At 38.7% G+C, this 25,115-nt stretch overlaps 1 protein-coding gene across 1 annotated transcript in view; it reads left to right on the top strand.

The window, feature by feature from the left end:
- The window catches only part of LOC101942787 (connector enhancer of kinase suppressor of ras 2-like), a 547,551-nt gene that overhangs the window by 245,328 nt on the left and 277,108 nt on the right, over window positions 1-25,115 (top strand). Inside the window, exons 6-7 of the mRNA XM_065556812.1 lie at window positions 5,661-5,780; window positions 22,031-22,090. Of these exons, the coding sequence (XP_065412884.1) occupies window positions 5,661-5,780; window positions 22,031-22,090 (180 nt within the window). The remainder of the gene's footprint in view (window positions 1-5,660; window positions 5,781-22,030; window positions 22,091-25,115) is intronic.

Here is a 25,115-nt window from a genome sequence, read left to right as displayed (position 1 = left end):
AGAAATCAGACTGTTTCAGCTCAATTATATGTTAATTCTAGATCTATCTGCATCAAAGAAAGAGAGATTTGTTTAGATATTTTAACTAAGCAACTGCTAGTGGTATTTAGGTTAATAGATGGTAACTATTTTTAAGGTGAATGAGAACCCTTTGTATTCCCATTAATTTAATATAAAAAACCAGTGACCGCATGGGTGAAATCATGGATAGGTTGAAGTCAGTGACAGAAAAAAATGTCATTTACTTCAATGGAACAGGATTTTACCATGTGCACAGACAAAACTTTGAATTAAATTTTTCTATTTGTTACTGTAGTATGTGGTTTACATTTTAAAGAATGTGGTGCAAAATAGAATTTACCTGTGCAAGAAAGCTTTGTCCACTTGTTAATTTTGTTCTCACTCTCTACCCTTGCATTTCAAAATGTTTTTAAATTAGTTTATTTTTAGTTGTATACAACTTGTTGTCCTGTGTCCTGCTTGCTACCCTAACTGTTTGCACTGGATATTTTGGGATTGTGAAGACTGCTTTGTGTTCATTTCACTTCACAAAAAGACATACAAGACTATGTACCCCACCAGCAATCAAAGGTCGAAGGGGTTCCTCAGAGGAGGAAAAATACCTTCCCTACCATGAAAAGAGTGTACAATCTTTCAGTCTTGATTTTGGGATGTTAAAATGCATCCACTGAGCAACTAGTTATCTTGGAATTTCTATTTTGTATTTTGTTGTTGTTAATGCGCTCACTACAATAAGTAGTATAAAAGCAACCAAATCAGGCAGAAGAATATAATAATGTTAGATGATGAACTATTAGAGAATTCTTAAGTGTAGAGATTCTGTCTTTACTAGAAAGCTAGCTATTAGAAAATTGTGGATTTAAAAATAAAGTTTTGAAAGGGAAATTAAAAGTGGCTAAAATAGGGTTTTTTTAAAAGTTCTTGTCTAAAATGTTAGATTATCCACCCAGCTCTGCTCTGGGTGAAAAGTATGCTAGAGGATTGAAACATGTGGTGAGAAGGTTGAGAACAGATATTTGTAGGAATGAATGGTAGATAGAGTTGATTTAATCATCTTTACAAACAACCCTTGTAAAAACAAACAAAAACCTTCCCCCTTAAGAGAAGTCTGATCCTCACTAAATTGTAAAGAATGTTATGACATATCATTGTAAACTGAGCAATAGCAAATGTTAATGGAAGGATAATACAAATTGAGAACCTTACGCACGGTGCATATACGCATACATGAAACAGATTCAATCGATGAGAAAATAAAAGAAAAAAATACTTGCCTCTCTTTATAGAGACTTTGGCACACGTTCTGGCAGATCTATTAACCTTTCCCCCTGGCTAGCTGATGCTGCTGTTAAGAAAATTCCAAACACTGCCACAACTGTCAAACTGCGTGGAGCCAGGTCAACTGAAATAGTTTTCTATCTCCATTCTGGAATTCTGTAATACACAAACACTGTATGAACTGTTACACACTACTGAGATTACCAATATGCAGTCAGATGTGGAAGCTTGCTAATAAGATTTTGAAATCTTGCCTGGTTTCTCAGTTTCATTGTCAGAGTGTCACAAATCCGTAGGAACCCCTTAAGATTCTGCATCTGTTCTCTTAATACAGTGGTAATGACAATATAACCCTTACTGCTGTGCTTGCTTATACTATGTGTTTTAAAATGAGGAAAGTGCAATGACATCAAGGTACTTTGTCTGTAGGAGACTGATCTCTATTAATAGCTTAAAGAGTGACTCTGTTATGATAAGTGACTCTGTACAAATGGCATCATCAGGTCCCATTTTTAATGATCTCAATGATTTCCATATGCACTTAATTTACAAATAAAATATTTCCCCCTAAGTAACGGCCCTGCAAACTCAACTTGGGGCCTGGTAGTCAATCTGGGTCTTCCCTTTTAGCATATCACTAATAATGAAGGTTTGCACAGGCATGACTGTCTGGAACTTAGTAAACAATTCTACTGATATCACGTGAAAAGGAATAGAAACCAGTTCACTCAATACTGGTTGTGTTGGCTCTATAGGGTTACAGGACTAAAAAAACAGTAAAAACTAAAATCTGTATATTGTATATGAGTCCAACTAATATATCCAGGGTGAAATCCTGGCCCTATGAAGTCAATAGTCAAGATTTCACCCACAGGGAGTACATCCATTGTGTAAGAGAATAACATTGTTACACCTACAGCCCCCAACTGTAGGATGTACAACCTATCCTGAAGAATGATCCCTCACTCTCACAGACCTCGGGAGCCAGGCCAGTCCTCGCTTACAGACAGTCCCCCAACCTGAAGCAAATACTCACCAGCAACTACACACCACACAACAAAAACACTAACCCAGGAACCTATCCTTGCAACAAACCCCGTTGCCAACTCTGTCCGCATATCTATTCCAGGGACACCATTATAGGACCTAACCACATCAGCCACACCATTGGGGGCTCGTTCACCTGCACATCTACCAATGTGATATATGCCATCATGTGCCAGCAATGCCCCTCTGCCACGTACATTGGCCAAACCAGACAGTCTCTACACAAAAGAATAAATGGACACAAATCAGACATCAAGAATTATAACATTCAAAAACCAGCAGGAGAGCACTTCAGTCTCCCTGGACACTCAATAACAGACTTAAAAGTGGCAATTCTTCAACAAAAAAACCTTCAAAAACAGATTCCAACAAGAAACTGTAGAACTGGAATTAATTTGCAAACTGGAAACCATCAAATTAGGCCTGAATAAAGACCTAATAAGCTTTCGTGGGTGAATAGCCACTTCGTCAGGCGCAGTGGGTATTCTCCCACAAAAGCTTATGCTTCAGTACTTCTGTTAGTCTATAAGGTGCCACAGGACTCTTTGTTGCTTTTTACAGATCCAGACTAACAGGCTACCTGATACCTGAGAGCCAAGTTTTCCCACATTTAGGTAACTACTCAGTGAAATGCTATTACCTGGCTATTATTTTTAATACCAGATCAAGACACCTATTGATACCATACTCAACACCAAGACACCCCTTTCTCTGTGCACAATAACTGCAGATACCTATGGTACCAACCTGGAAGTGACTATTAGTTAAAAATAAAAACACCCTATGTGTCACATGCTGAATTGTATGTCCAGGGTTTAAAGTGGTTTTGAGGAAGTGCTGTTCTTGTCAAGACCCAGTGATAGGATTTCAATAAATTGTTTATAAGAAAACAAAGTCTTAGACAGCTTAAGTGCATGTAGTTTCTCTCTGCAGCAATTACTGAAATACCTGAAGTATCAAATTTTTTTGGCCAATTTTGTGATGTTGTTCAATCTAGCTTTCTGTGGTGGCATTAGCCCATCCGGAGAATGAGTCTGTTATTTTAATATAGTATTGTGACTAAAGCACAGGGATCCTAGATCCTATTGCTGGTGGTGCCTGACATGGATTTGATGCATGACCATGTTCAAGTCACTTTAAATTCTATTTCTCAGTCTACAGTGTCATCTCTAAAATTTGGTTAATACTTCCCACTCTCACAGTGATTTGTTTGTAGAATGCTTTGAGATTTTTGGCTAGAATGTGATACAAGAACAAAGTATTATTAATTATAATTTCTTGATGGTAGTTTGGAAAGGTGACCCTTTAGAAATGACAAAATTTGGAGCAAACTTAAGAAACCTTTCCCCCCTCTCTATTTGCCTTTAATCTCTCCTTGTTTTTATCCAAAAGATGCCGCAACAGATGCGGGTACAGTTTGTATTATTGATAGTGCCAGACAGAGCATTATTTGCTCTCTCATTGTTGTCTCCTGAGTGTTCTCACATGACAGGTCCCATCCTTTGCAGCCTTTGCAGCATTTATTATGGGCATCTGGTCTCTCGGTTGTCTGTTGAGCTACTTTAGAGTGGCCAGGTATTTCTTATTATTTTATTTATTGCTTTTTAATATTTTTTCCTGATGTTAAAATTCTCCATTGATTGTAATTAGGTTTCTGAACCTTGGTGGGGACTTGGTGTGCTACCATCATAATCTTGCTCATTGAGCACTTTTTCCTAACATGTATTTAGTTCTAACCTTTACTTACTAGATTTCCACCCCCCTCCCATTAAACAGTGGTCAAGAGGACACCTTACATGTGTCTCAAACAATACAAAGGATTCAATGTGAATTGCTTCTGATACCTAGTCTGTAAGTGTGGCATAAAAGTAATTTTATGGGGTAGGGGTAGGCTCAATTCTAAACCGTAATTGTATAGGGGCACTGAAGCATCGAAAAGTCAGGTTGGAACATAGCCACATGGCTAATACGTCCATACTACAGATCCCAAGAAAGGGATATGCTTTGATTAAATTTTTATTCTACATGCCAGCCACATATGCATATGTAAAGTATCTGAACAAATTTAATGTGTGGGTTATAGTTGGAATGAACAATGCATATATTCCTCTTCGAGGCCCTGATCCAAAGCCGACTGAAGTCAATGGAAAAATGTGTTTTCAGTGGCCATTTGATAGAGGCTCAGATGCATAGTCAATATGGAGCTGCATGCATACATGTGATTTTGCTCATGTTTCAGCTGATACAGAGGTCCAAATGCAACATCCAGGACTCCAGAGCTTTACCCTGGTTTCTAAATGACTAAAGATGAAGTGATTCTGAACACTGTTTATGTATTTAGACAAAGGAGTTATTCATTGTAACAACTTTGCTTCATCTGCTTATATATGTAGTGTCAAATGGGATATTAGAATTCATCATGCATTTGAAAATATATGAAGTATAACTTCCTTTAAGGGATTTCACCACCATTTAATGTAATTAAAGTAAATGACAGTGTAATCCCTGAAGAAAAATGAGAGCATCCAACAGAATTCCCACCAGAAGAGCATTCTGAAATGCATCTAAATGGATGGTTGCAAATTAAGTACAAATATTTTTAGGCATACTATGTCTGAAAGAAAAATGTAGAGAACATGAAAAAATATGGGGACAAATCCCTTATTTGGGAAAACTGCCGTTGTTTCAGGTGGTCTGGGTTCTGTTTCCTTCTGTTGTTTTTGTTTGACCCGGGACAAATAACTTTTATCCCTGTATCTCACTTCCCCATTCTGTGAAATGACCTCACTATGTTTTTGTACTGGGGAATTGACACCTTAAATAAACACTTGATTTTATAAATTCCCCTTCTCATTTGTTGGCCAAAAAAGTGATTAAATTAATGTGTAATATAATTACTATTTACATATTTTGCTTTAATTCAATCTGTGTTTAATAATGCCATGTACAGGAACAACTAAAATCAAGTTTACAGGCATGTTTGTTAGGGGTGGACGCTTGAATGAATAAGGTAATTCAAGCACACACACTTCGGTTACTACTTCACAAGAAGGTTCCTTTGGGCTTCTGTGCTGTAGATTCATGACCACTAGTTATGGCATTGATAGGAATTTTATTTTCCCTGCCCCTCTTGTAGTTGGCCTTGTGATAAATATAGAACTTCAACTCTGTGTTCTATAACATTAAGAACTAAAAGCTACTGCTGCTCAAATATATATTCAATGTAAACAATATTGCCCTGAATTGTGCTTTAATACCAATAGTTTATCACTTTAACATAAGTGCTTATGATTATCTTTGTTTGCTTTTTCTAGTGTAAAACTTTGTCTGGAATCTGTGACCACATCATCTCTCTCTCATCTGACTCTCTGGTGTCTCAGTCAGCACATCTTGAAGTAGTTCACCTTACTAGCGTTATGCCCAGTGAGGGCTTGGTAAGTAAGAATATAGCTAATTCCTTTTGAATATTAAACTCAAGCATCTATCCTTTAGAGTGTTTTCTTTTTTTTAATTTGCCAAGAAACCAAAGTGCATTTGTTTTATGCAGTTTCCAGCTTTTTGTACTAGTGCAAGCTTTAGCTGATTTCTATAAGTGGTTTAACTACAGTCTTTATCTGTATTAAAATAAAATAAATCTACAGTACTTAAAGCACCGGAGGTAACCAGAAAACATATTGACAGCAAAAGTAGAGCATTGTAATCTGTAGTGAGCTGTAATATAGCTGTTGGACAACAGCAAGATTATTGATTTTATTTTTATGTATAAAAAATGTTGGGCTCCAATATAGAAGTTAATCAGCTGCATAAAATAAATAATGTGAGAGATGGTACCACAAGTTTAAAGGAAAGTGATCATATTGTTTTTCTTATATTTAATTTAAAGGCTTTTATGGATTTTACTTCAAATTTCAGCAAGATTACTTTATTAAGGAAGACCAAAACCAACCAACCAACCAACCAAAAATCCCCAAAGATTTGTAGATGATATTTACAAACAGACACTGGGACAGATTCACCCATATGTGCAGCTGCATTGCACCATTCCACAGTTACAAATCAGCTGTAAATCCAGTTGATCTGGTCAGTTAAGCCAGGTCTATAGCTATCTTGCATCCACAGAGAAGCACAAAATCAATGAGAGTATACTAGTGAATCTGGGCCCATGTCTCTTTTTACAGATTGTATTATATTTCTCAGTTATAAATCCAGAATTCCACATTTCTTCCATTTCCGCTAATAATAAAATATTAGTCTCTCAACATCTTTGCATTTTGAAGCCTGATGCTGAGTAGTAACGATAACCTGCAGATTCTATAATGTGATTATTGTGCAGGATGTGGGGCCGATGTGTATTCATTTATGAATAATATATGGATATATTGGGTTATGAGAATGTTTGTTGTATGGAGTTAATTCACTGTTTACATGGACTGGTTTAGTTAATAGTAGGGATCTTGGGAATCAAGCAGGAAGCTAAAACAATGAATCCAAATAAAACATCTCCTGGTTAACTGATTCGGAGGTTAAGAAACAATACCTGAGCTATTAGCTGTGAAGATGCTACTTCCAGGCTCCAGCCAAAGTTACACAGCTGTTTTACCAAGGGTGCAAACACAGAGTTCAAAAGGATGTTAAACAGTTAAAAACTCTGTCAAGAGCGGGAGGCAGTTGTCAGGGGCTGTTATCATGAGAAACAGGCTAACTCAGACACTGGTCCTCTGTGTGGGGAGGGGATTTGAAGGAGGTGGACATGCCTGAACTTCCTGGGGATTGATAAGCCTTGGGAAGATATACATTCATATAGACTGTTTAATTGTTTGCAAATCCTTTTGCTCTTATGATTTCTGTTCCTACTGCTAAGATTAAACAATACTTTTCTTTCAGAAAGCTGCCTGGTCACTGTATTAACTAGAGGTCAGTTTCCTAAGGGAAGACTTTAAGGTGCCAAGCCCAGTCAGTCCTGCTGAGCAGACACTGAGGCAATAGTCCGAGACTAGTCTAAGAATGGGAAAATCACAGGATTCCCCCCAAACGCACAGGACAGGTAAAGGCTAGAGGTCTAACACCTGAGGGGCATGCACTCAGAGAGTCTGGAGAGGGGTCAAAAGTGCAGCTAGTCCAGTGACCATGACAATTATAATGCCAAAAAAAAATTAATTGAAAAACTATATATAAAAGAGACCTTATATTGCAATAATGAATGATTGGGAAGGAGATCATACTGGATCTAGAAACATTGGCAGCAAGATGAGACCACTTAGCAGACCTCAGACTGGCTGATTTAAGGATCAGACAGGCTTATCTGATTGCATCTCTTGTGCAAGAAGGCTGCTTATATACCACATGGGTCCAGCTATAGGAGTGAGCAGGAGAGACCCATACAGTCTCTAGGTAGGTAATTCTTCTAATTGGTTGAGTCCACTCCTGTATCTGGCTACCAGCTTGCAAGCTAAGCCGCCATTACTTTTTTTATTAAATGCTTATTTCATGTAGATCTCTTAATGCTACAAAACAGCCATTCAGTTTCTCTGTGGCTCCACTGTGAATAACTAGTTTTCTGCTGGGCCCAGATCTACTCTGTGCATTTCAGGCCACCCCTTTCCTTAGGGGGAATTCTTTAACAGCCAAGTTTTTCAAAAAATAATTCTTTAAAGTAATAATTTTAACTGGAAGTGTTTTTTGGATACACTGATGATCAGCTTGACAGATATGTGCATATTTAATATTTCTCATTCAGAATAAAAATAAAGAACTACACAATTTGGAAGAACTCAGTATTTTAAATTTAAAAATAGAAAGCATCTCTCCTCATATGGTAATAGTACACATTAGGGAATTTTGGCTGTGTAGTTATCAGAGTTTTAAAGTATCACAAAAATACTTTTTGGTTCATTTTCATTGCAGAAATGTATTTTATAAGAAATTTACTTCAGTGAATAGCTGCTGGTGTCACAAGTTGGTTATTTTCCAGTTGAAGTTAAATAAAAAGCTATTTTAAATAAGTATGATTCTTCTTACAGGTGATTTTTGTAGAGGTCAGCGTGGAGTAACAAATTGTTTTTTTCACTTCTTGAAACCTGAATTCAAATCCTGATTTGGCAGTTTCATTATTATCCCTGTCATTTACCTAAATTACACAGTCACCTCACAATATTGTAGGATGGTAGTTTCTAGCAAGAAACAGTGCAAGTCTGAATTAACAAATATCATATTTAAACCAAAACAATTCCAAAGATTTTTTTTTACAAATGTTATAAACAAAAAACACTTCACCCATCACTGAAATGCAGCCTTCTATATGGTGAAATCATTATTAGGCACAACAATACAATACATACTTTAGGTGGGAAGGTGAAGAATGCTGTAATCAAAACAGCTAGTGAGAATATAGGTAGGTAAAATGTAATTACCATGGATGGTTGAGCTTATTTTGCCTAATTCTGAAAGAGCTGGAATATTATAGGTTTGGAAGTTCCTTGCAAACGTCAACATTCCTGGGTCCATATTCTTAGAAAAGGTCGGAAAAAAGGAACAATGAAAGGGCAGAAAGGAAAAAACCTTTAGGAAAATATAGGATGAAAAATAGAGTAGAGAATGGATTACAAATTATTAGAATCTTTAATTACATAGTCACATTGTATTTTCCACAGGACCCCTGCCTCAGTCCGTGCATGTATGCATATGGGTTCCCAGACACTATTTACTACATATTAACCAAGTTCTGTACTGCAGTGGATTATTAATTTCTTGATGGGCATTTTTATGGCACTCTTCACTGTAGTATCTGTATGCTTCACAGACATTAATAAGTTTATTTTCACAACGCCCTTGTGTGGTAAGGTGGTATTATTATCCCAGTTTTATAGGAAGTGAACTCAGGCACAGAGAGATTAAGGTTAAAATTGTCAAAAGTGTCCATTAATTTTGGATGCCCAGCTTGAGATGCCTAGGGCTTGATTTTGCAGAGTATTTTACATTTTTATAGACCTATTTAAAGCACAGCATCTATTGACTTCAGTTGCAGCTGTGAGTGCTCAGCACTTCTGCAAATCTGACTCCAGGCATCTGAGCACCCATAAAATTAGTGGTCATCTATGAAAAATATGGTTTGTGACTTGCTCAGCCTCTCTCTTAGGACCTCTGTGACTGAGGCAGAGATGGAATTCTTTTCTCGAAAGTGACTCTGACATTTTGGGGATTCACCCAGATTACTAAGAGGTCGTGTCATCACCTGTCCTGTAACCCTGGGAGTTTCTGTGCTGTGCATCTTTGGTTCAGATCCCTGACACCAGTAGCCTACTTACAGCACAATGACCTCACCCTGGCTTCCACCAGCCTGGTTATTCCTTGCAGGGTGACACCAACAGTTCGTCCAGCCTTGAGTTGCCCCCAAATCATCTTCCCTGCAGTGCTCAGTTCCTCTCACTATAGCTCCTTATCAATTTCGCTGCGCCTTTAAAGAGACAGTACGCAGCACTGGTACGGTCCAAACCTCTTAATTTGGTTGAGGATTTTATCCTTCAGTTTGAAACACTGCACTTCTTCTTCGTATGGCTGATGTGGATGTAGAGCAACAACTGTAATTTTATATTTAGATGGTTAAGCCAGACAATTGCATCAGGAGTAGCGGAGCATAATGCTGTGATGCCTCTTTCATATTTGGGAATCAGCCATTGAGTCATTATATGCTCCATGGTCTGTTCTGGGTGACCACAGTCGCACACTGGAGAGTTTTTAATTTTCCATTTGTGCATCAAGTACCCACATCAAGTAACACTGCACTGAGATGGCTGTAAAATTTATTAATAAAGAACAGATATTTAAGTGATACCAAGTAGAAGGAATTGAGATAGAAATGGTTACAAACAAACCAAAGTAAAATTACGATTCTAAAACAAAAACCTAGCTTAACAAACTAGAGCATTTTGTTCAACATAGATTTCTCATGACAATTGTTCTTCCAACATGGCTGGTCAGTTCTTAGCCAGGGTCCAATACAGACCTTAAAGTGCTTGGTTTCTTTGTCTCTTCAGGTGAAGGATACCAAAATGGCTTTTTCTCTCTGCTCAGATCTTCAAAGTTTTATCTTTGTTCTCAAAGACAAGAAGCCCTCCTGAGGCCTCAGCTTGCTATTTTTACGAGAGCGCTGATGCCAGGTTAATTTTTGCAGTCTCCTCCCCCAATAGTTACGTGGCTGCCTTCGCCACTCACTAATTTGATGGCTTTAACTTTTATGTAAATGTAATTCTATTGTGTCTGTTCAATTTACATAGGAGACACATTCAAGCAGGCAGGACCACATTCCTTTGTCTAGGGCAGAGTGACTTAAGTCCTACCTGCCCAAATGCATTTTAAGAACCTATTTCCAGCTCATATTTATAACTTTTCATACATATCATCCATACATACACACACAATAATATTAACTGTCCAGTGTGTTACTCAGTTCATATGTGATACCCTGCATGACACCGTGTAGATACAGATTATGATAACAGTGAGTTGGAATACACTCAGCTGGTCAGGCCTGCTGAGGCTCAGTGCTAGACACCAGACAGCTCTCGGCATTGGGGTGCTCTCAGGGCCACAGTGATATTAAACTGTATTAACCATGAGACCATCCTTTCTCTTCCTTCAGTCCCCTATTTCCTTCCCTAAAGGCCTTTCAACTTCTGCACCAAATGAGACAAGGGTCCTACAGACAACAGCCTTCTTCACAACACAGCCTTGATTCATCCCTGGAGCAGGTCCATGTTGTGCACTGAATGAGGCAGGGGTTGTGGGAAAAGTAGTATGTGCTTATGTAATTAAAAGATTGTATCATAATGCACATTCGCAGGGAAGCTGAACAAGACTCACAGACTTTAAGGACAGAAGGAACCATCATGATTATCTAGTCTGAGTTACTGAAGTCGTCAAATTATGGTTTAAAGACTTCAAGGGTCAATAGGCACCTTAATTCTGGTATTTCCTAACTTTTGAGTATTTGACTTTACAACCTTAATGTTCTTCTAACGTACTTCTTTTAAAAGATACTTCCTACACTTTTAAAAAACAAACAAACTGCAAAAGAAATGTTCTCATATGGAGCCATATTGACACCTGGAGTTGGAGCCTTTAGATCTACAGCATAGACATCTACCACTTGAGATAATGGAGTAACTGTAGTAAGCCCTGTGTTTTTTTTTCCTTCTAAATGATCTTCAGCAAGAGAGACTTTTTAATGGATGTGCTTTTTTGTTAATATAAACCTGTTTTTGTGGTATTTTAATACTCTGACATGTGTAAGGAGAAGAGTATTTTAAAAATATATATACACCGTATAATCCCATTTTGCTAGCTTTTTCTTAGCAAAGGTATTCCTCATAGGCTTGCAATTGGAGAATGGCATGGTAGTAATGAACTAGCTAGCACTGTGAAGAAGCTGTCTCTAGTTTTTTGATCAATTTTTTAAAATGGCATTTGCAATTCCCATTTTAGGAATTATGCATCTAACTGGAGTTCTTCTCATGCAAACACATTTTTCTTCTATAATCCCAATTTTGTTGACAACTAAGTTGTCAACAACCTGAAGCCAAACTTTATGTTGTCAATAAAATTACACCATTGTCTGCTGATTTGGGGCAAAGAGCCAGTCATTTTCTGCCTCTCCCCATGACAGTTACTTCACTGCAAGCTTCACTTTCCCAAAGGTTATGGGTCTGTTACAGGAGTGGCAGGGTGAGGTTCTGTGGCCTGCAATGTGCAAGAGGTCAGACTAGATGATCATGATGGTTCCTTCTGGCCTTAAAATCTATGAGTCTATGAGGGTGGGACCAGGCACCAAAACTGGGACCAGGGAGAACCTCTCTCTCTCCTATGCTGAGTGATGACTCCTCTGGCTAGCACCCTGGCAGCATGGAGGAGGAGACTGTCTGATTTCAATAAACTAAGGGGAAAAGCTAGACTGGGAAATGAGTAGATTGGAACAAGTTTTCTGGTGAGACTGGGAATGAAAATGGGATGGGGAACTAGTCGGGGGAGTGGAGACTGGGAACTGGTGGGGGTGGGGAGGATGTGTTGTTGATTGGTGGGGACTGGAACTTGAAGCCTGTGAGGGAAATGACAGAGGGGGTTAGAAACACTGAAACTGGATAAGAGTTGGCACTGGGTAGGCAAGGAGAATGGGAGTGGGACCAGGAACCAGGGATGGGGAAGAGACAGAACTAGGACAAGGACAGGTTGGGGGGATGGGACACAAGGAATCAAGCTGGGGAGGACAGGCAGAAGAGACTGTGACCAGAACAGTAAATTATCCTTCAGAACCTGAAATGGAACCATTAGGAAAGGGATAGATATTATGACATTTTCTATCTTATTATCACTATATAAATCCATGGTACACCCACACCTTGGATGCAGTTCTGGTTGTCCCATCTCAAAAAAGATATATTAGAATTGGAAAAGGTACAGAGAAAGGCAACAAAAGTTATTAAGGGTAGGGAACAGCTTCCATATGAGGATAGATTAAAAAGACTGGGACTTTTCAGCTTGGGAAAGAGATGACTAAGGGGGGATCTGAAAGAGGTCTATAAAATCTTGAATGGTGTGAAGAAAGTGAATAAGGAAGTGTTATTTACCCTTCACATTACAGAAGAAATGGGGGTCACACAATGAAATGTTTATGTTTATATCTATCTATCTCAAGCCCCAAATGAATAGTTGGGAGAAAAACAGACTTTCTGAAAGATTGATCAAGCCTGTTTTTTCATTTTTATTGGATCTGAAATCTCTCAATCCACACCAGAGGCCCCCAACAATCCATCCAGCAAAGCCAGGGAACACTATGAAGAAGAAAAAAAACAAGCCTAACAGAAACATGTTCTACGGGATTTTAGGCTCTACTGGAGGGGATGACTTACAGATCTAAATGCTAGTTTTGAAGCATTTTGTTTTCCTGGAGCACAAGTTCAAAGCTATGGAGGATTTGCTCATTTCTGCATTCCTCAAAGGTTAATAAACTGAGCTCCAAGCTGTTTACAGTAGATTTTTCAGGCAAAATCTCAACTACAAAGTACTGTCTGCTCTCTGTAGACATTAATGAGCCCAGGATGCATTTTGAAAGAACAGGGATTTGCACCAGTGTCATATGAATATTCCCTTCCTGTTACTGCTGTGAAGAGTCCTGCATTCTATAAGGATGTGATGTTGCTTCTATTAAAAAGCATAACAAAACTTCTATTAACTATAATAATGCAGGACTGGATGCCCTCTGTATGAAATTTATAAAGTGTTTTAAGATTAATGTTTTTCTGTATACATGTAAAATATTATTGCAGTACACTCAATTTTGGGTTACTGAGTCAATATGGCTGCTTTAAACCTTGCTTACAGTAGAAACATTTTACAAAGAATTTCCACCATTGTTCACACTTCTTCAACTCCAGCAGTATTAGCAAGAGTTATAGTGAGATCTACAAAACAAGCAAGGTCTGGGAAAAAAGGATGATTGATGATTCAATTTCTCAACTATCATATTTCATTAACACTATATTTTGGCATGGGATATATAGGTATTGTAAGAATTTTTTAAAGATATATTTCTATTTTAACTAGGCTTCTTCATTATGGGATGTGCTTTATGTGGGAACATCTCAGTGGTAAAGCAGTAATAAACTCAATGAAGACAGATGGCCTGTTACATCTAGAGCAAGGTCCAGCTGTTCTGACTAATTCTACCTGTGAATGTCAGTTTAACTAGGTGCTTTCTATTGGGTTTACAACATGTTAACAGAAGGTTTCTCAGCAGTTCTGGAGTCCTTAAAAAAAAGAAGTGCCTGAACACAGGGCAGTCAGAAGCCCTGGGAGGGAGGGAGCAGGGGGTGGGCTCCTGCGGAAGGCCCATGGGAGCAAGGAGTGAGAGAGTGAGCAAGGAGTGCAGAGACCACTTCTTCCTTGCCTTCTCCCTAACTGTGTCTGGCTCCTGCTTCCCTCACAGGACAGAAAGGAGCCACCTGGCCCAGGACCAGCAGAAGTACTGGAACACCATTGTGACTCGTTAAAAAAGCGCCAGCATGGAATTTCAGTGTGTTATGGCATGATTCAAGCACTGTGTCTAAGAGACCAAAAATGTTGCAGTCATATACAAACTTTCAAATGGAGCTACACTCAGAGCCAAAGGTAGATTATTCTGCCTTTAGCAGATAGTGGAAAGAAAATTCTCTCTGAAAACCTTTTGTTTATCTCTGGCACACCTTAGGATCCGTGTTACAAACAGGAAATTTGGAGGCTTGGGATAAACACATTTCAGTATAGTTTAAAATTGACTGTAGAAGTTCAATTCTTCCTCTTTACAAAACTTGATTTAAAGTAATGCAACCCTTAAAGTAGTATCGCCTTAAATTGTCCTTTACAAACAATATATTTCTAAGTCTCAGTGTCATCTTACACAGAATGGTAAATAGTCCTTTGAGAATCTTCCTATCAGAGAGAGCAGCTAAGAGCTGAACTGAACTATGTGTTCTCTGCATAGCGGGACAGGCAAGCCCTGAAAGTCTGCATATCAAGGACAGGGTATTTCATGAAAAATGTTTATAGTACTGCAAAGGGTGATTTGAAGTGCCGTCTTTTAAGTGGAACACATTTGATTTCTACAATACATGCCCTGGACAAAAGAAAGAAAATTACTACAAAAGAGGCTGGTTTTTTTTCAGTGTTCTAGTCAAAACTTTCTCCCCAATGGAAAAATACAATTGCACCTATCATATTCTACATACCAAAGTATGTAAAAAAAGAAAAGCTGAATAAAAAGACGTATTTTATGGCTTTACTAAGTGAAAGCCCATGTTGTCATATGAGTGTAATTTGTAAAGTGTATAAGCTGAAAATGGCTGTGAATTTAAACATTGGACAGGTACAGACATGAATCCCAGAGATTATTGAACCTGGTGATGTTCTAAACAAAAAGAGCTCTCAACCATGCTTGTAGCTATTTCTATCACGGACTCAACAGACATTTTAGGCTTCAGAGTGACACACACAGTGACAAGTATCAGGGGGTAGACTTGTTAGTCTGTATCCACAAAAACAACAAGGAGTCCAGTGTTCACCTTAAAGACTAACAGATTTATTTGGGCATAAGCTTTCGTGGGTAAAAACCCTCACTTCTTCAGATGCACACACAGTGACAATCCTAGAATCTTATTATGTAGATAAATAGGTGCCATGCATTACTATACACAAGCTTATAAAAATAGGTTGTCATGATAAAAATGTTGTCCTTTGTAGTTTAATTTTATTCACATTTGTCTTATTATTTCTGAAGTAAAATTTTAAAAATTCACCTTATTCGCATATTGTGATAATAGTTTACAAAAACAGGTGCAAGCTCATTTTTCTATTGTGGAGACAAGGGATCAAAACTTTTTATAATACAGCCTCATTTCAGTTTTGGGGGGTTCATGCACATAACTCCTCAAGCACAGAGAAGAGCCTGTATTCTTTTTTTTATTCCCAGACTCACCAAGTTAAAAAGAATTGCATATATCAAAAGATACATTCTTGTTCTACCTAGCCACACAATTAGTCCAAATTTGTAGCAAGAACAGTATATGCAAGATATAAAAAAGTCAAACAAATTACCTCTGACTCACATGGAATTGATTAAATCTAGGTGATAGGTATGGAAATGTAGAGGTGCAGCAGGCATGTGCATAATGTCTGATGTTTGTATTTGGGAGTTTGACATGCAAATTTATTCAAATTCTGGAAGAGCAAATTTTTTTAAAGACACAGATCCATGAAAATAAAGAGAGGACAATAACAAGATTTTGTGATGCTTTACTTAATGTCAGGCAAACATTGGAATAATAAAAACAGTATCTACTAACTTTTAGATTTGCAAGACTGAATAACTTGTACCTAAGAGTTTCAAAAGAATTGGCTGAGGAACTCTTTGAACTATTGATGCTGATTTTTAATAAATCTTGGCATGCTGGAGAAGTTCCAGAGGTCTGGATATAAGCAAACACTGTGACAATATTTTTTAAGAAAAAGCATAAATAGGATGATCAGGGTAATTATAAGCTGATTAGTCTGACTTTGATGCTGGGAAAAATCGTGGAATGACTGATACAGGATTCTATCATAAAGAATTAAAGGATGGTAACATAAGTAATGTAAATCAACAGTCAACAAATTCAGGCTAGAAATAAGGCACACATTTTAATAGTGAAAGTAATTTTACTTAGGGATGTGATGGATTTCCATCACTGAAAATCTTTTAAAGCAAGACTGGATGTCCATCTGTAAGATGTACTTTAGCTCAACAAGAAGTTATGGGTTTGATGCAGAAACTACTGGGTTATATGTATGGTTTATGTTTTGCAGGAGGTTAGCCTAGATGATCAGAATGGTATATTCTGGCCTTTAAGTCTGAGCGTCTGTGGACATAATTCTATGGGAAGTAGGTCTTTTCAAACAGACTTTACAGTATATCATTTTTTGATGAGATTACAATTTTGGTTGATAATGGTGTGCTTAAGTCTATTATGTGTTGACATAATATACTGAGACTTCGGTAAGGCATGTGACTTTAAACTGCCTGATGTTCTGATTAAAAAAAATTAGCAGTGTACAAAATCAATATAGCACTTACTAAATAGATTAAAAACTGTCTAACTGATATAAAAATAAAGTTGTTAATGGAGAATCATCATAGTGTTTCTAGTTGGGTCTCACTGGAATCTGTTCTTGGCCCAATGATATTAATGATCTTTATCAAAGATCAGAGAGGAAATTATAAAATCTTTGCTGGTAAGGTTTGCAGATAACACAAATATTAGTAAGGTGGTAAATAATAATGACAGATCAGTTATATAGAATGTTATGGATTGATGATAAACTGGGTTCATTCAAACAAAATGCATTTAATATAGCCAAATTTACAGTCCAACATGTAGGAACAAAGAATGTGGGTCTCACATACAGGATGGGGGACTGTATCAATAGGCTTGCTTATTGAGCAGGGCATCTCACTGGGAGCACATGACACCAGTGTTCTGGGATCTGCACTGGCAGCCCATTGGTCTCCAGCAGAGGTGATCCCGTGGAGGGCATGCTGGGTCACGTGCCCTCCATATTCATTGCTTGGTTTGTACTGAGCATGCTCAGTAACGCTGCTGAAGCCAGCTGCTCTCACTCTGCCCACCAGATGGATGGAGTTTAGGATGTTGGTTTGTGACCTATAAATTGCTAAATAACACGTATCTGGCCTTGCTGCTAGACTGCCTCTCTCCTCCGGCCATACTGCTCAGCCACGGTCAGGAGGGGCACTTGAGTTGGATCTTCCTAGTTATCAAAGAGAGGGGCAGATGGTAGGGAGCTTTCTGTGAGAGCTCCGAGACTCTGAAAATTGCTCACCCATTGTTGGGAAATGGCCGAGGGTATATTTTTTAGATGATGAAATGGATAGGTGGCTGGCTGGCTGTATTCCTGTGGAACTGATTTCTTTTAACTGAATATACTGAATAATTAATTATGTTAAGACACCTAGAGTCTTGGATAGGCATCTTGACTAAATCTAAATAAACAAAAACAAAAAAATCCTAGAAAGCAGTGACTCTTAAGAGGACATAGGGGTCACAGTGAATATGCAACTGGACATGAGCTCCCCATGTGATGATGTGGCTAAGAGAGCTAATGTGAACTTTGTAAGTAGAAACAGGAGAATATTGAGAAGTATGGTGAAGTTATTACCTTTTTATATGGCATTGGTCTTAAATCCTTATTTCATGTCTTTCTTAAAAATATGCTTTAGTTGAACCTGATCAACCTTATAGGCTTGATGTAGAAATTAATGGGTAAAATTCTGTGTGTTATGCAAATGGTCAGCTTAGAATAGATGATCATAATGGTCCCTTCTTGTCTTAACATCTATAAATCTTTGTAGAAAATGTCAGTTTCCATTAATTATATCAAGGGTAAGCTTGGCTTTTAAGCTTCAAATGAGTGATGTCCAGTAAAAATACATGATGCTATTCATAAAGAAAAAAGAAAAAAAGAGGAAATAAAATTGACCTTATTGTCTAAGAAATACAAGAGTATTAGAAGTAGATAGGTTGACTTGTCTGCTCTTGCTCCTAATAGCTAGCTATCTAGCTGCCATTTGTGAGGTGGTGTACTGCCCTTCCAGGTTTCAGCCACAGAAATCATATGGACTTGAGGTATTCCATCCCAAACTGTTCTCAAGGAAAAAAATGCAAAACGTTACAATTATATCTATGTGATGTGACATGAAAGATTGTCTTCATTATAATGCCTTAAGCTCAACAGCCTGCTGATCTTCTCTTGGAAGAGCAATGGGAGGTCAGAGGCACAAATTTCAGAAACTAAAGGAAGGTGTCTTGTCCAAATAGGTGGAGGGAGTATATCTTTATCTTTTTAAACACTTCTTTTTTATTTCTCTTTCTACTCTTACTGACCGAAGGAAGCACTAAGCATTGGACCTAATATGTTTTAGTTGCATTTTGTTCTTTAAAAGATCTTTTAAATATAGAACCCCAGAAATAGAGAGACTTGGCTGTAAACCAGAACCCAGAGTTCCTGGTGTCTGTGGGTACATCTCCATGGGGATAAAGCCACACAGTACCGCCATAGCTGGCCTGGGTCAGCTGAATCGGGCTTGTGGGGCTAAAAATTACTCTGTAGATGTTTGGGCTCAGGCTCACAGGGTTCCAGAGTTCGGGCTGCAGCCCAAGCGTGAACATCCACATAGCACTTTTTCAGCCCTGGAGCCAAAGCCCAGTGAGCCCGAGTCACCTGACCCAGGCCAGCTATGGGTTTTTTATCTCCGTGTAGACACACCCTGTTTGTACAGCTAACCCAGGCAGTGCTAAACCATCCAGTATCATAGCAGTTTTTCTTGGGTACATCAGTGGTCTGCAATGTCTGCTAATAAGGATAGAGGTCTCAGAATCACTTTTTAGAGCCCAACAATTTTCGTCATGTTCTAACAGTATGTTGCAACATGTTGACATTTATGCTGTGATGTTCCAAGAGAAGAATTGGTCTCAGTGAGAATTGATCCTGAAGCAGAATTCCAAACACCAGAGCATTCTTTCTACTTTTTCTGTTTGTCAGTAGCCAAGCAGAGGAGTTGACAGTCTATCACAAACGTGAAACGGAAATAGTGTTTCTGTGAATCACAGTATTTTGCAGTACCAAATCCATATATATTTAACCCAGTTAAATTAACAGATTTCTTTCATTTTTAAAGAAAGTTTAATACAACAGAGTATCATCCTTTTTGTGGTGTTCATTTGTAGTTTGAGAGTGAATCCCTAGTTCCTGATCTGACAATCTTTACTACATTGAGTAGTCCTTACTAATGAGATTAGTTCTGTTGGAGTCAATAGGACTACATAAGAGAATAAGAATAAGGGCTTGCCATAGTGGATCTTGGATAGCAAAGCGACTATAATTCTTAGTCTTCCTAAGCAGGACATTCAATGGAAAAATTGCAGTGTCAGGACCCTAGCATTGAACCCAGGTCTCTCAGTATCTTTAGCCATTGTGCCATGGCAATAAATCAAACTGCTGCCCCAACCAACAGCCTTAGTGCTAAAGGCCTACAGGCCCACAGCAGCCAGGCACCTGATTGGATGGACAGGCAGTACTCTCATTGGGTGCCTCTCATTGGAGGGCTATATAAACCCCCCAACAGGAAGAGGAAGCTGTCTGAGTGACAGACCATTGCCTGCTGATTGCGGCTTAGACCACCTTGCCATGCTTCTCTGCCTGAGCCAACCTTGCTGCCTTGCTGTTTAAAAGAAAAATGCTGCCATGTTGCCTGACCTCGACTCCCCAACTCACTGACCCAGCCCCTTGGATTGGATCTTCTGGCTGCTGATCCCTGCGAGAATGATGACAATTGCCCCAGACTGCCTCCAATACAGATTGACCTCTTGGCTACCCAATTACTCACGCACCCTTGACTACAGCTCTGGACTGCCCCCTAGCCCGCCTTGGCCACTGGGCATTACAAGAAGTTTGCAAACTGCATCAGTTGGCAACAGTTCGGCTGCTGTCAATCTCATTTCCTTCCCTAAAAGTGTAACTTGTGATTAATATTTTATGCAAGCAGAACTTCTTTGACAAAAGTATCAAATTCATGATCAACATCTTAGTAAACTATGAACTGTTTTTGTTTTGTTTTATTTTTAAAGCAAGTAAAATATCCTCGGTACTTTAGAATGATTTTGCAACATTTATGGAGAAAATTGATTTCCCCCCTCTCCTTAAGTCATAATGATGGTATTGTATAGAGTGGAATAGAATGGTTTTCTAAGTTGATTTTCATACTCTGAAAGAACTTTATGAAGCAGTAATTTTGTTAATGGCAATGCAATAGTAATGTAATACACCCAATATGGCAGCTATATATTATGCATTCAGCAATAACTTAAAAACATCCTTGAAAACTGTAACCTATTTATTGGGACTGGAGAGAGGGAATATTGGCTAGAAGGACACACAGGTTATCCCTTTTCAAAAAATGTGAATACATCTAGTTGAAAATTATCCATCTAAGTGTTTATCAATGGAAATTTGGGGTTTGACTAAATTAAATATTTTGGCCAAAAAACCCAAAATATTTTGATTTGGGTGTGCTGTTGCAGTGCCTCATTGGACTTGTCCTCAGTTGTCTTATATTCTCTGTGGGCCAGGTCTCCCAGACCGACACAATCCCCTGTGATGCACATTGGCCATGTGACTCCCATGATGCACTGCTTCCCCTCACTAAGAGAGAAGACCATTGTTCATCCTGAGAGATGTAATCCCAACAGGGAGCCCAGCCTATAGGGAAGATCAGGGGTGAGGGGGAGGCATGAGGCACCCAGACTTACAACTCTTATGAGGCAGCGCAACAACATATTGGAATAAAATTTCTTGCTAAAGTATTCAGATTTTTATTTATTTGTTTGTTTATTTAAACCAGCAAGTCTAAATTTTCCATGGGGGTAGGAGGGACATTTTTGACCTCCTCTGGTTGTGAGGCTTTTAACTTTACTTGGACAGCAGAAGGGACTTCAGAATCCTTCAAAAGAGGATGATTTAATAGCACATTTCTACCTTGTCAGCATTAAGATGAAAGCTCAAGTCTTGGGGTGGTACGTGACACTTTTATTAAGAGGCAAGAGTGCTAGCTGCTGAACCTTCCTGACACACCAGGCTTTATCTAGTTTTATTTTTTATGGAATCAATAGACCTCTGGAGTATGGGCTATTTAAGTTTAAAGCCTCTATTTCTGTGCTTTACCTGGGTTCTGACAACTTTAGTTCTTTTTTGAGATTAGTAACGTAACGAACTACTGTGTGTTTCAGATGCCAAAATGAGTCCAGCTTCTCCTATCATGTTAGTTATTAAATCCTGTCCAAAAGATTTCTTATTCGTTGATGCTGGAATTAATGGAGGTGCATTCAAAGGGAACATGTATTTTTATATTGACTCTTAATATGTTTTTGTTTTAATTTTGTTTTGTAAATTGTATTCAACCACAGTTTGCTCTAATGCCATTGACTTTAATCCAGAACAAGCATTCTTCCAACATCTTTTGTTTGTTTGTTGCAATATTAAAGAGAGCTATTTTTTTGTAGCAGTATCTACTCACAGATACTAATTATTCCTTCTCTTGCCATTTCTTTAGGGGATGTATATCAAGTCAACATATGATGGGCTGCATGTAATCACTGGGACTACTGAAAATGTAAGATGCTTTATTCCAATGAGACCTGTTTATTACACCTACAGTTAGCAAGAGACATGTATACTCGGTATATTTCATATTATGAAGATTTGTTTTAAATCAAGCCACTGTTTATTAATGCTTTAATTTTTTGAGTACCTTCATTATTATGTAAAAAAATATATACAGCAGATGCTGCTTAATAGCAATCCTGATATTAACAACTTCTAGTTAATAGCAATGTTTTGCTGGGTGCCAGTCCTGTCCCATTGACTTTAATGTTAGTAGGATTTGGATATTGGTTACAAGCATGCCACTTATTGATAGCTTTTTTACATGTCTTCCCTGGCAGGAGTCCCACACACCTGTCTACAGCTGGTGAGGGGGCAGCAGCAGGAAGGAGATTGCAGCCCAGCTGCCAAGGCTTTCCATGGGGAGCAGGGGCACTGGGGGCCTGCAGGGCTGCAGGATACCTCTCCTGGTGTTCTCCGGGTTGTGCCCTGTCCTGGCACCATCTCAGCGCTTCCTTCCTTGGCTGCAGCCCTACAAAGCCCCAATGTTGCGGTGCTTCATCCAGGGCAGGAAGTGCTAGGATGTACTGAGCACTATCTGTAGGCAGGTTTGGAGGGCTGCAGCCTGGGAAGGCACCTCAAATAATAGCAACTGTTTTCTGAGAACCAACAGGCTGCTAATAAGCAGAATCCGCTGTATTTCTTCCATAAAAGAAGTACATCCATAGTATCTATTTACTGATTTTAAAACCATTAGCATTATATACATAGAAACAAACAAAAAAATAATGAAGAGCAACAAACAAAGGCTTTAAAAAAACAAAATCCCACCCATTGGCCCCACCACACTTCCCTAATGAGCTTGTGTACCCAATTTTCCACTAGCAAATGTTTGCTTTTATAGGAGATAATTTTTCCTCACATGACGGTCATTGTTGTCATTAATCTTATATAATTTCTGTCATGTCAAAATGTCAGTCTTCTAAATCATGACTAAAGAGATCTTCTGCCTGTTCTGGATCAATTTCTATGCATAATCAAGGGCAATTGCTATCCATTTTTAAAGACTTTGTTATCCCATGTGTTGACAGAAAATCATGTAGTAAATATAAGTCAGACTCGGTAATTTCTGATTCTGTATTTTATAGACTTTATCAAGCTTGGCTAGAAATGCCTCTTAGGTAATTTCTTAATATGTCCAAATACTATAACTGTCCAAGCACTGATCATCACACACCTGGATTACTGTAATCACCTCCTCTGGCCTTAATGTCTGCATTCTTCCCCCCTTCAAGTCCATTCAACAGGCTGTTAAAATCATTTTCCTAATCCATCATTCTGACTGTCATCCCCTCTCTCTTTCACTACATCAAAAACAATTTTTTGTCCCAACTTACAAAGCCCTCCACAACTTAGCTCTCCCCTTCCTATCCTACCTTTTATATTATCATAAGATTGATTCCTGCCTTCGGTTCATTAATGGTGTCAGCCTCAATTATCCAATTCTCCAGTTCTCTTACAAGCACCTTCACATTTTCTCCCATGCTGCTCCTTACAAATGAGAGAAACTCCCAGTCGATAGAGCCGGCTCCTAAGCCTCCTTCAAGTCCCTCCTCTAAACCTGCTTCTTCCGTAGTGCATCAGGAATGGCTTGGCAGGTGGAGAGTTGTGATTGTTGCTGCTGATTGTCTGAGAATCATTGCACATATCCTGCTTTTTTAACCCTTTCTCTCCTGCTCCACAACCTGACCCACTGTTTGTCATCTCCACCTATTATGTGTTGTCCTTTGGATTGTAAACTCTTTTGAGGCAGGGACTTTCTACCTGTTTGTACAGCCCATAGCACAGTAGGGCCCTAACCAAAAAACGTGGACGATATGGCATTAGAAAGGTTAAAATATTAATGATATATGAAAAATATGCTACTTAGTAAACCGTCATTATATTCAGAGCATTAGCTAAAACAGAGTGGAGTGGATCACAAATTTTTCATATTAATATTTAGTACATTTCATACATTGTCCATTAGTTAATTTTCCCAGTGAATCTCTCCTGTGAGTGTTGTGTAAGTTGGCTATTTTTATATAGAGACTTCATGCTAAGAATTTGGCATGTGTCTTACTCTATATTTAGTAGTGATGTACTGTAGTCTAGTATTAATGTATATGTTTTATTATATCATAATTATTTCTACACTTAGTAGTGATATACTGTAGACTAGAGTTGCCAACTTTGACTGAAGCTATTCCGGGAGATTTTTTCCCCAACATGACATAATGTAATTTTCTTAAAATATCCTATTAAAATCTCCTGGATTGCTTTCAATAGTTACCAGGAGATTGATGCCAATTCCGGGAGATTCCAAGCCAATCCTGGAGGGTTGGCAACCCTATTGTAGACTGGTACTTTCCAGACTATTGAGAAAAGATAAATGAGTCTCTCTCTCTTTCACAACTAAGATGAGGCACAAATATATCTTTTCCTGGTCTTTAGAAGGCCAACTGTAATATGGAGCAGTCACAGGGTGACACTGGCCCTTTAAGAGGGAGTAGCACCAGAGTACCTGTGCCTAGTCAGCTAACCCCAATTAGGTTTAAAGCGGGCATCTGGGTCAGAGGAAGACCCAGTGAGAGAGACTGTCATCTGGTGAGTGAGAACTAGGAAGCTGCAGGATGTAGAAGCAGCAGGACTTCTAGAATTTTCTGGGAGGGCAGGCAGTGAGTGCCTGGGAGGTACTGCAGAAAGCAGGAGCAGCCTAAGAGGTGAGCCAGTGAGAACCTGAGAGGAACTGTTCATAAAATGGTATCCAGGGAGAAAAGCCTTGGGTGATGGTGCTCAGAGAACAGGGCACAGAAGTAGGCCCAACTGCCAGAGACCCTGGAAAGGGTAGGCAGTGAGAGCCTGAGAGATAAAGGAGGGGGGAAAGTCCCCTGGGGACTGTAGCCCAGGATGAGTTGAAAAACTGTTTTTGTTTGCTTTGCCTGGGTTTGAGAAATAAAACTCCCCAGAAGAAACTGTGGGCATGCCAGTGGATG

This window comes from Chrysemys picta, chromosome 9 (genome assembly GCF_011386835.1).
Source record: "Chrysemys picta bellii isolate R12L10 chromosome 9, ASM1138683v2, whole genome shotgun sequence".
Classification (NCBI taxonomy): Eukaryota; Metazoa; Chordata; order Testudines; family Emydidae; genus Chrysemys; species Chrysemys picta.
The sequence above is the reverse complement of the archived record's forward strand: the minus strand, read 5'-3'. Positions and strand labels throughout refer to the sequence as shown.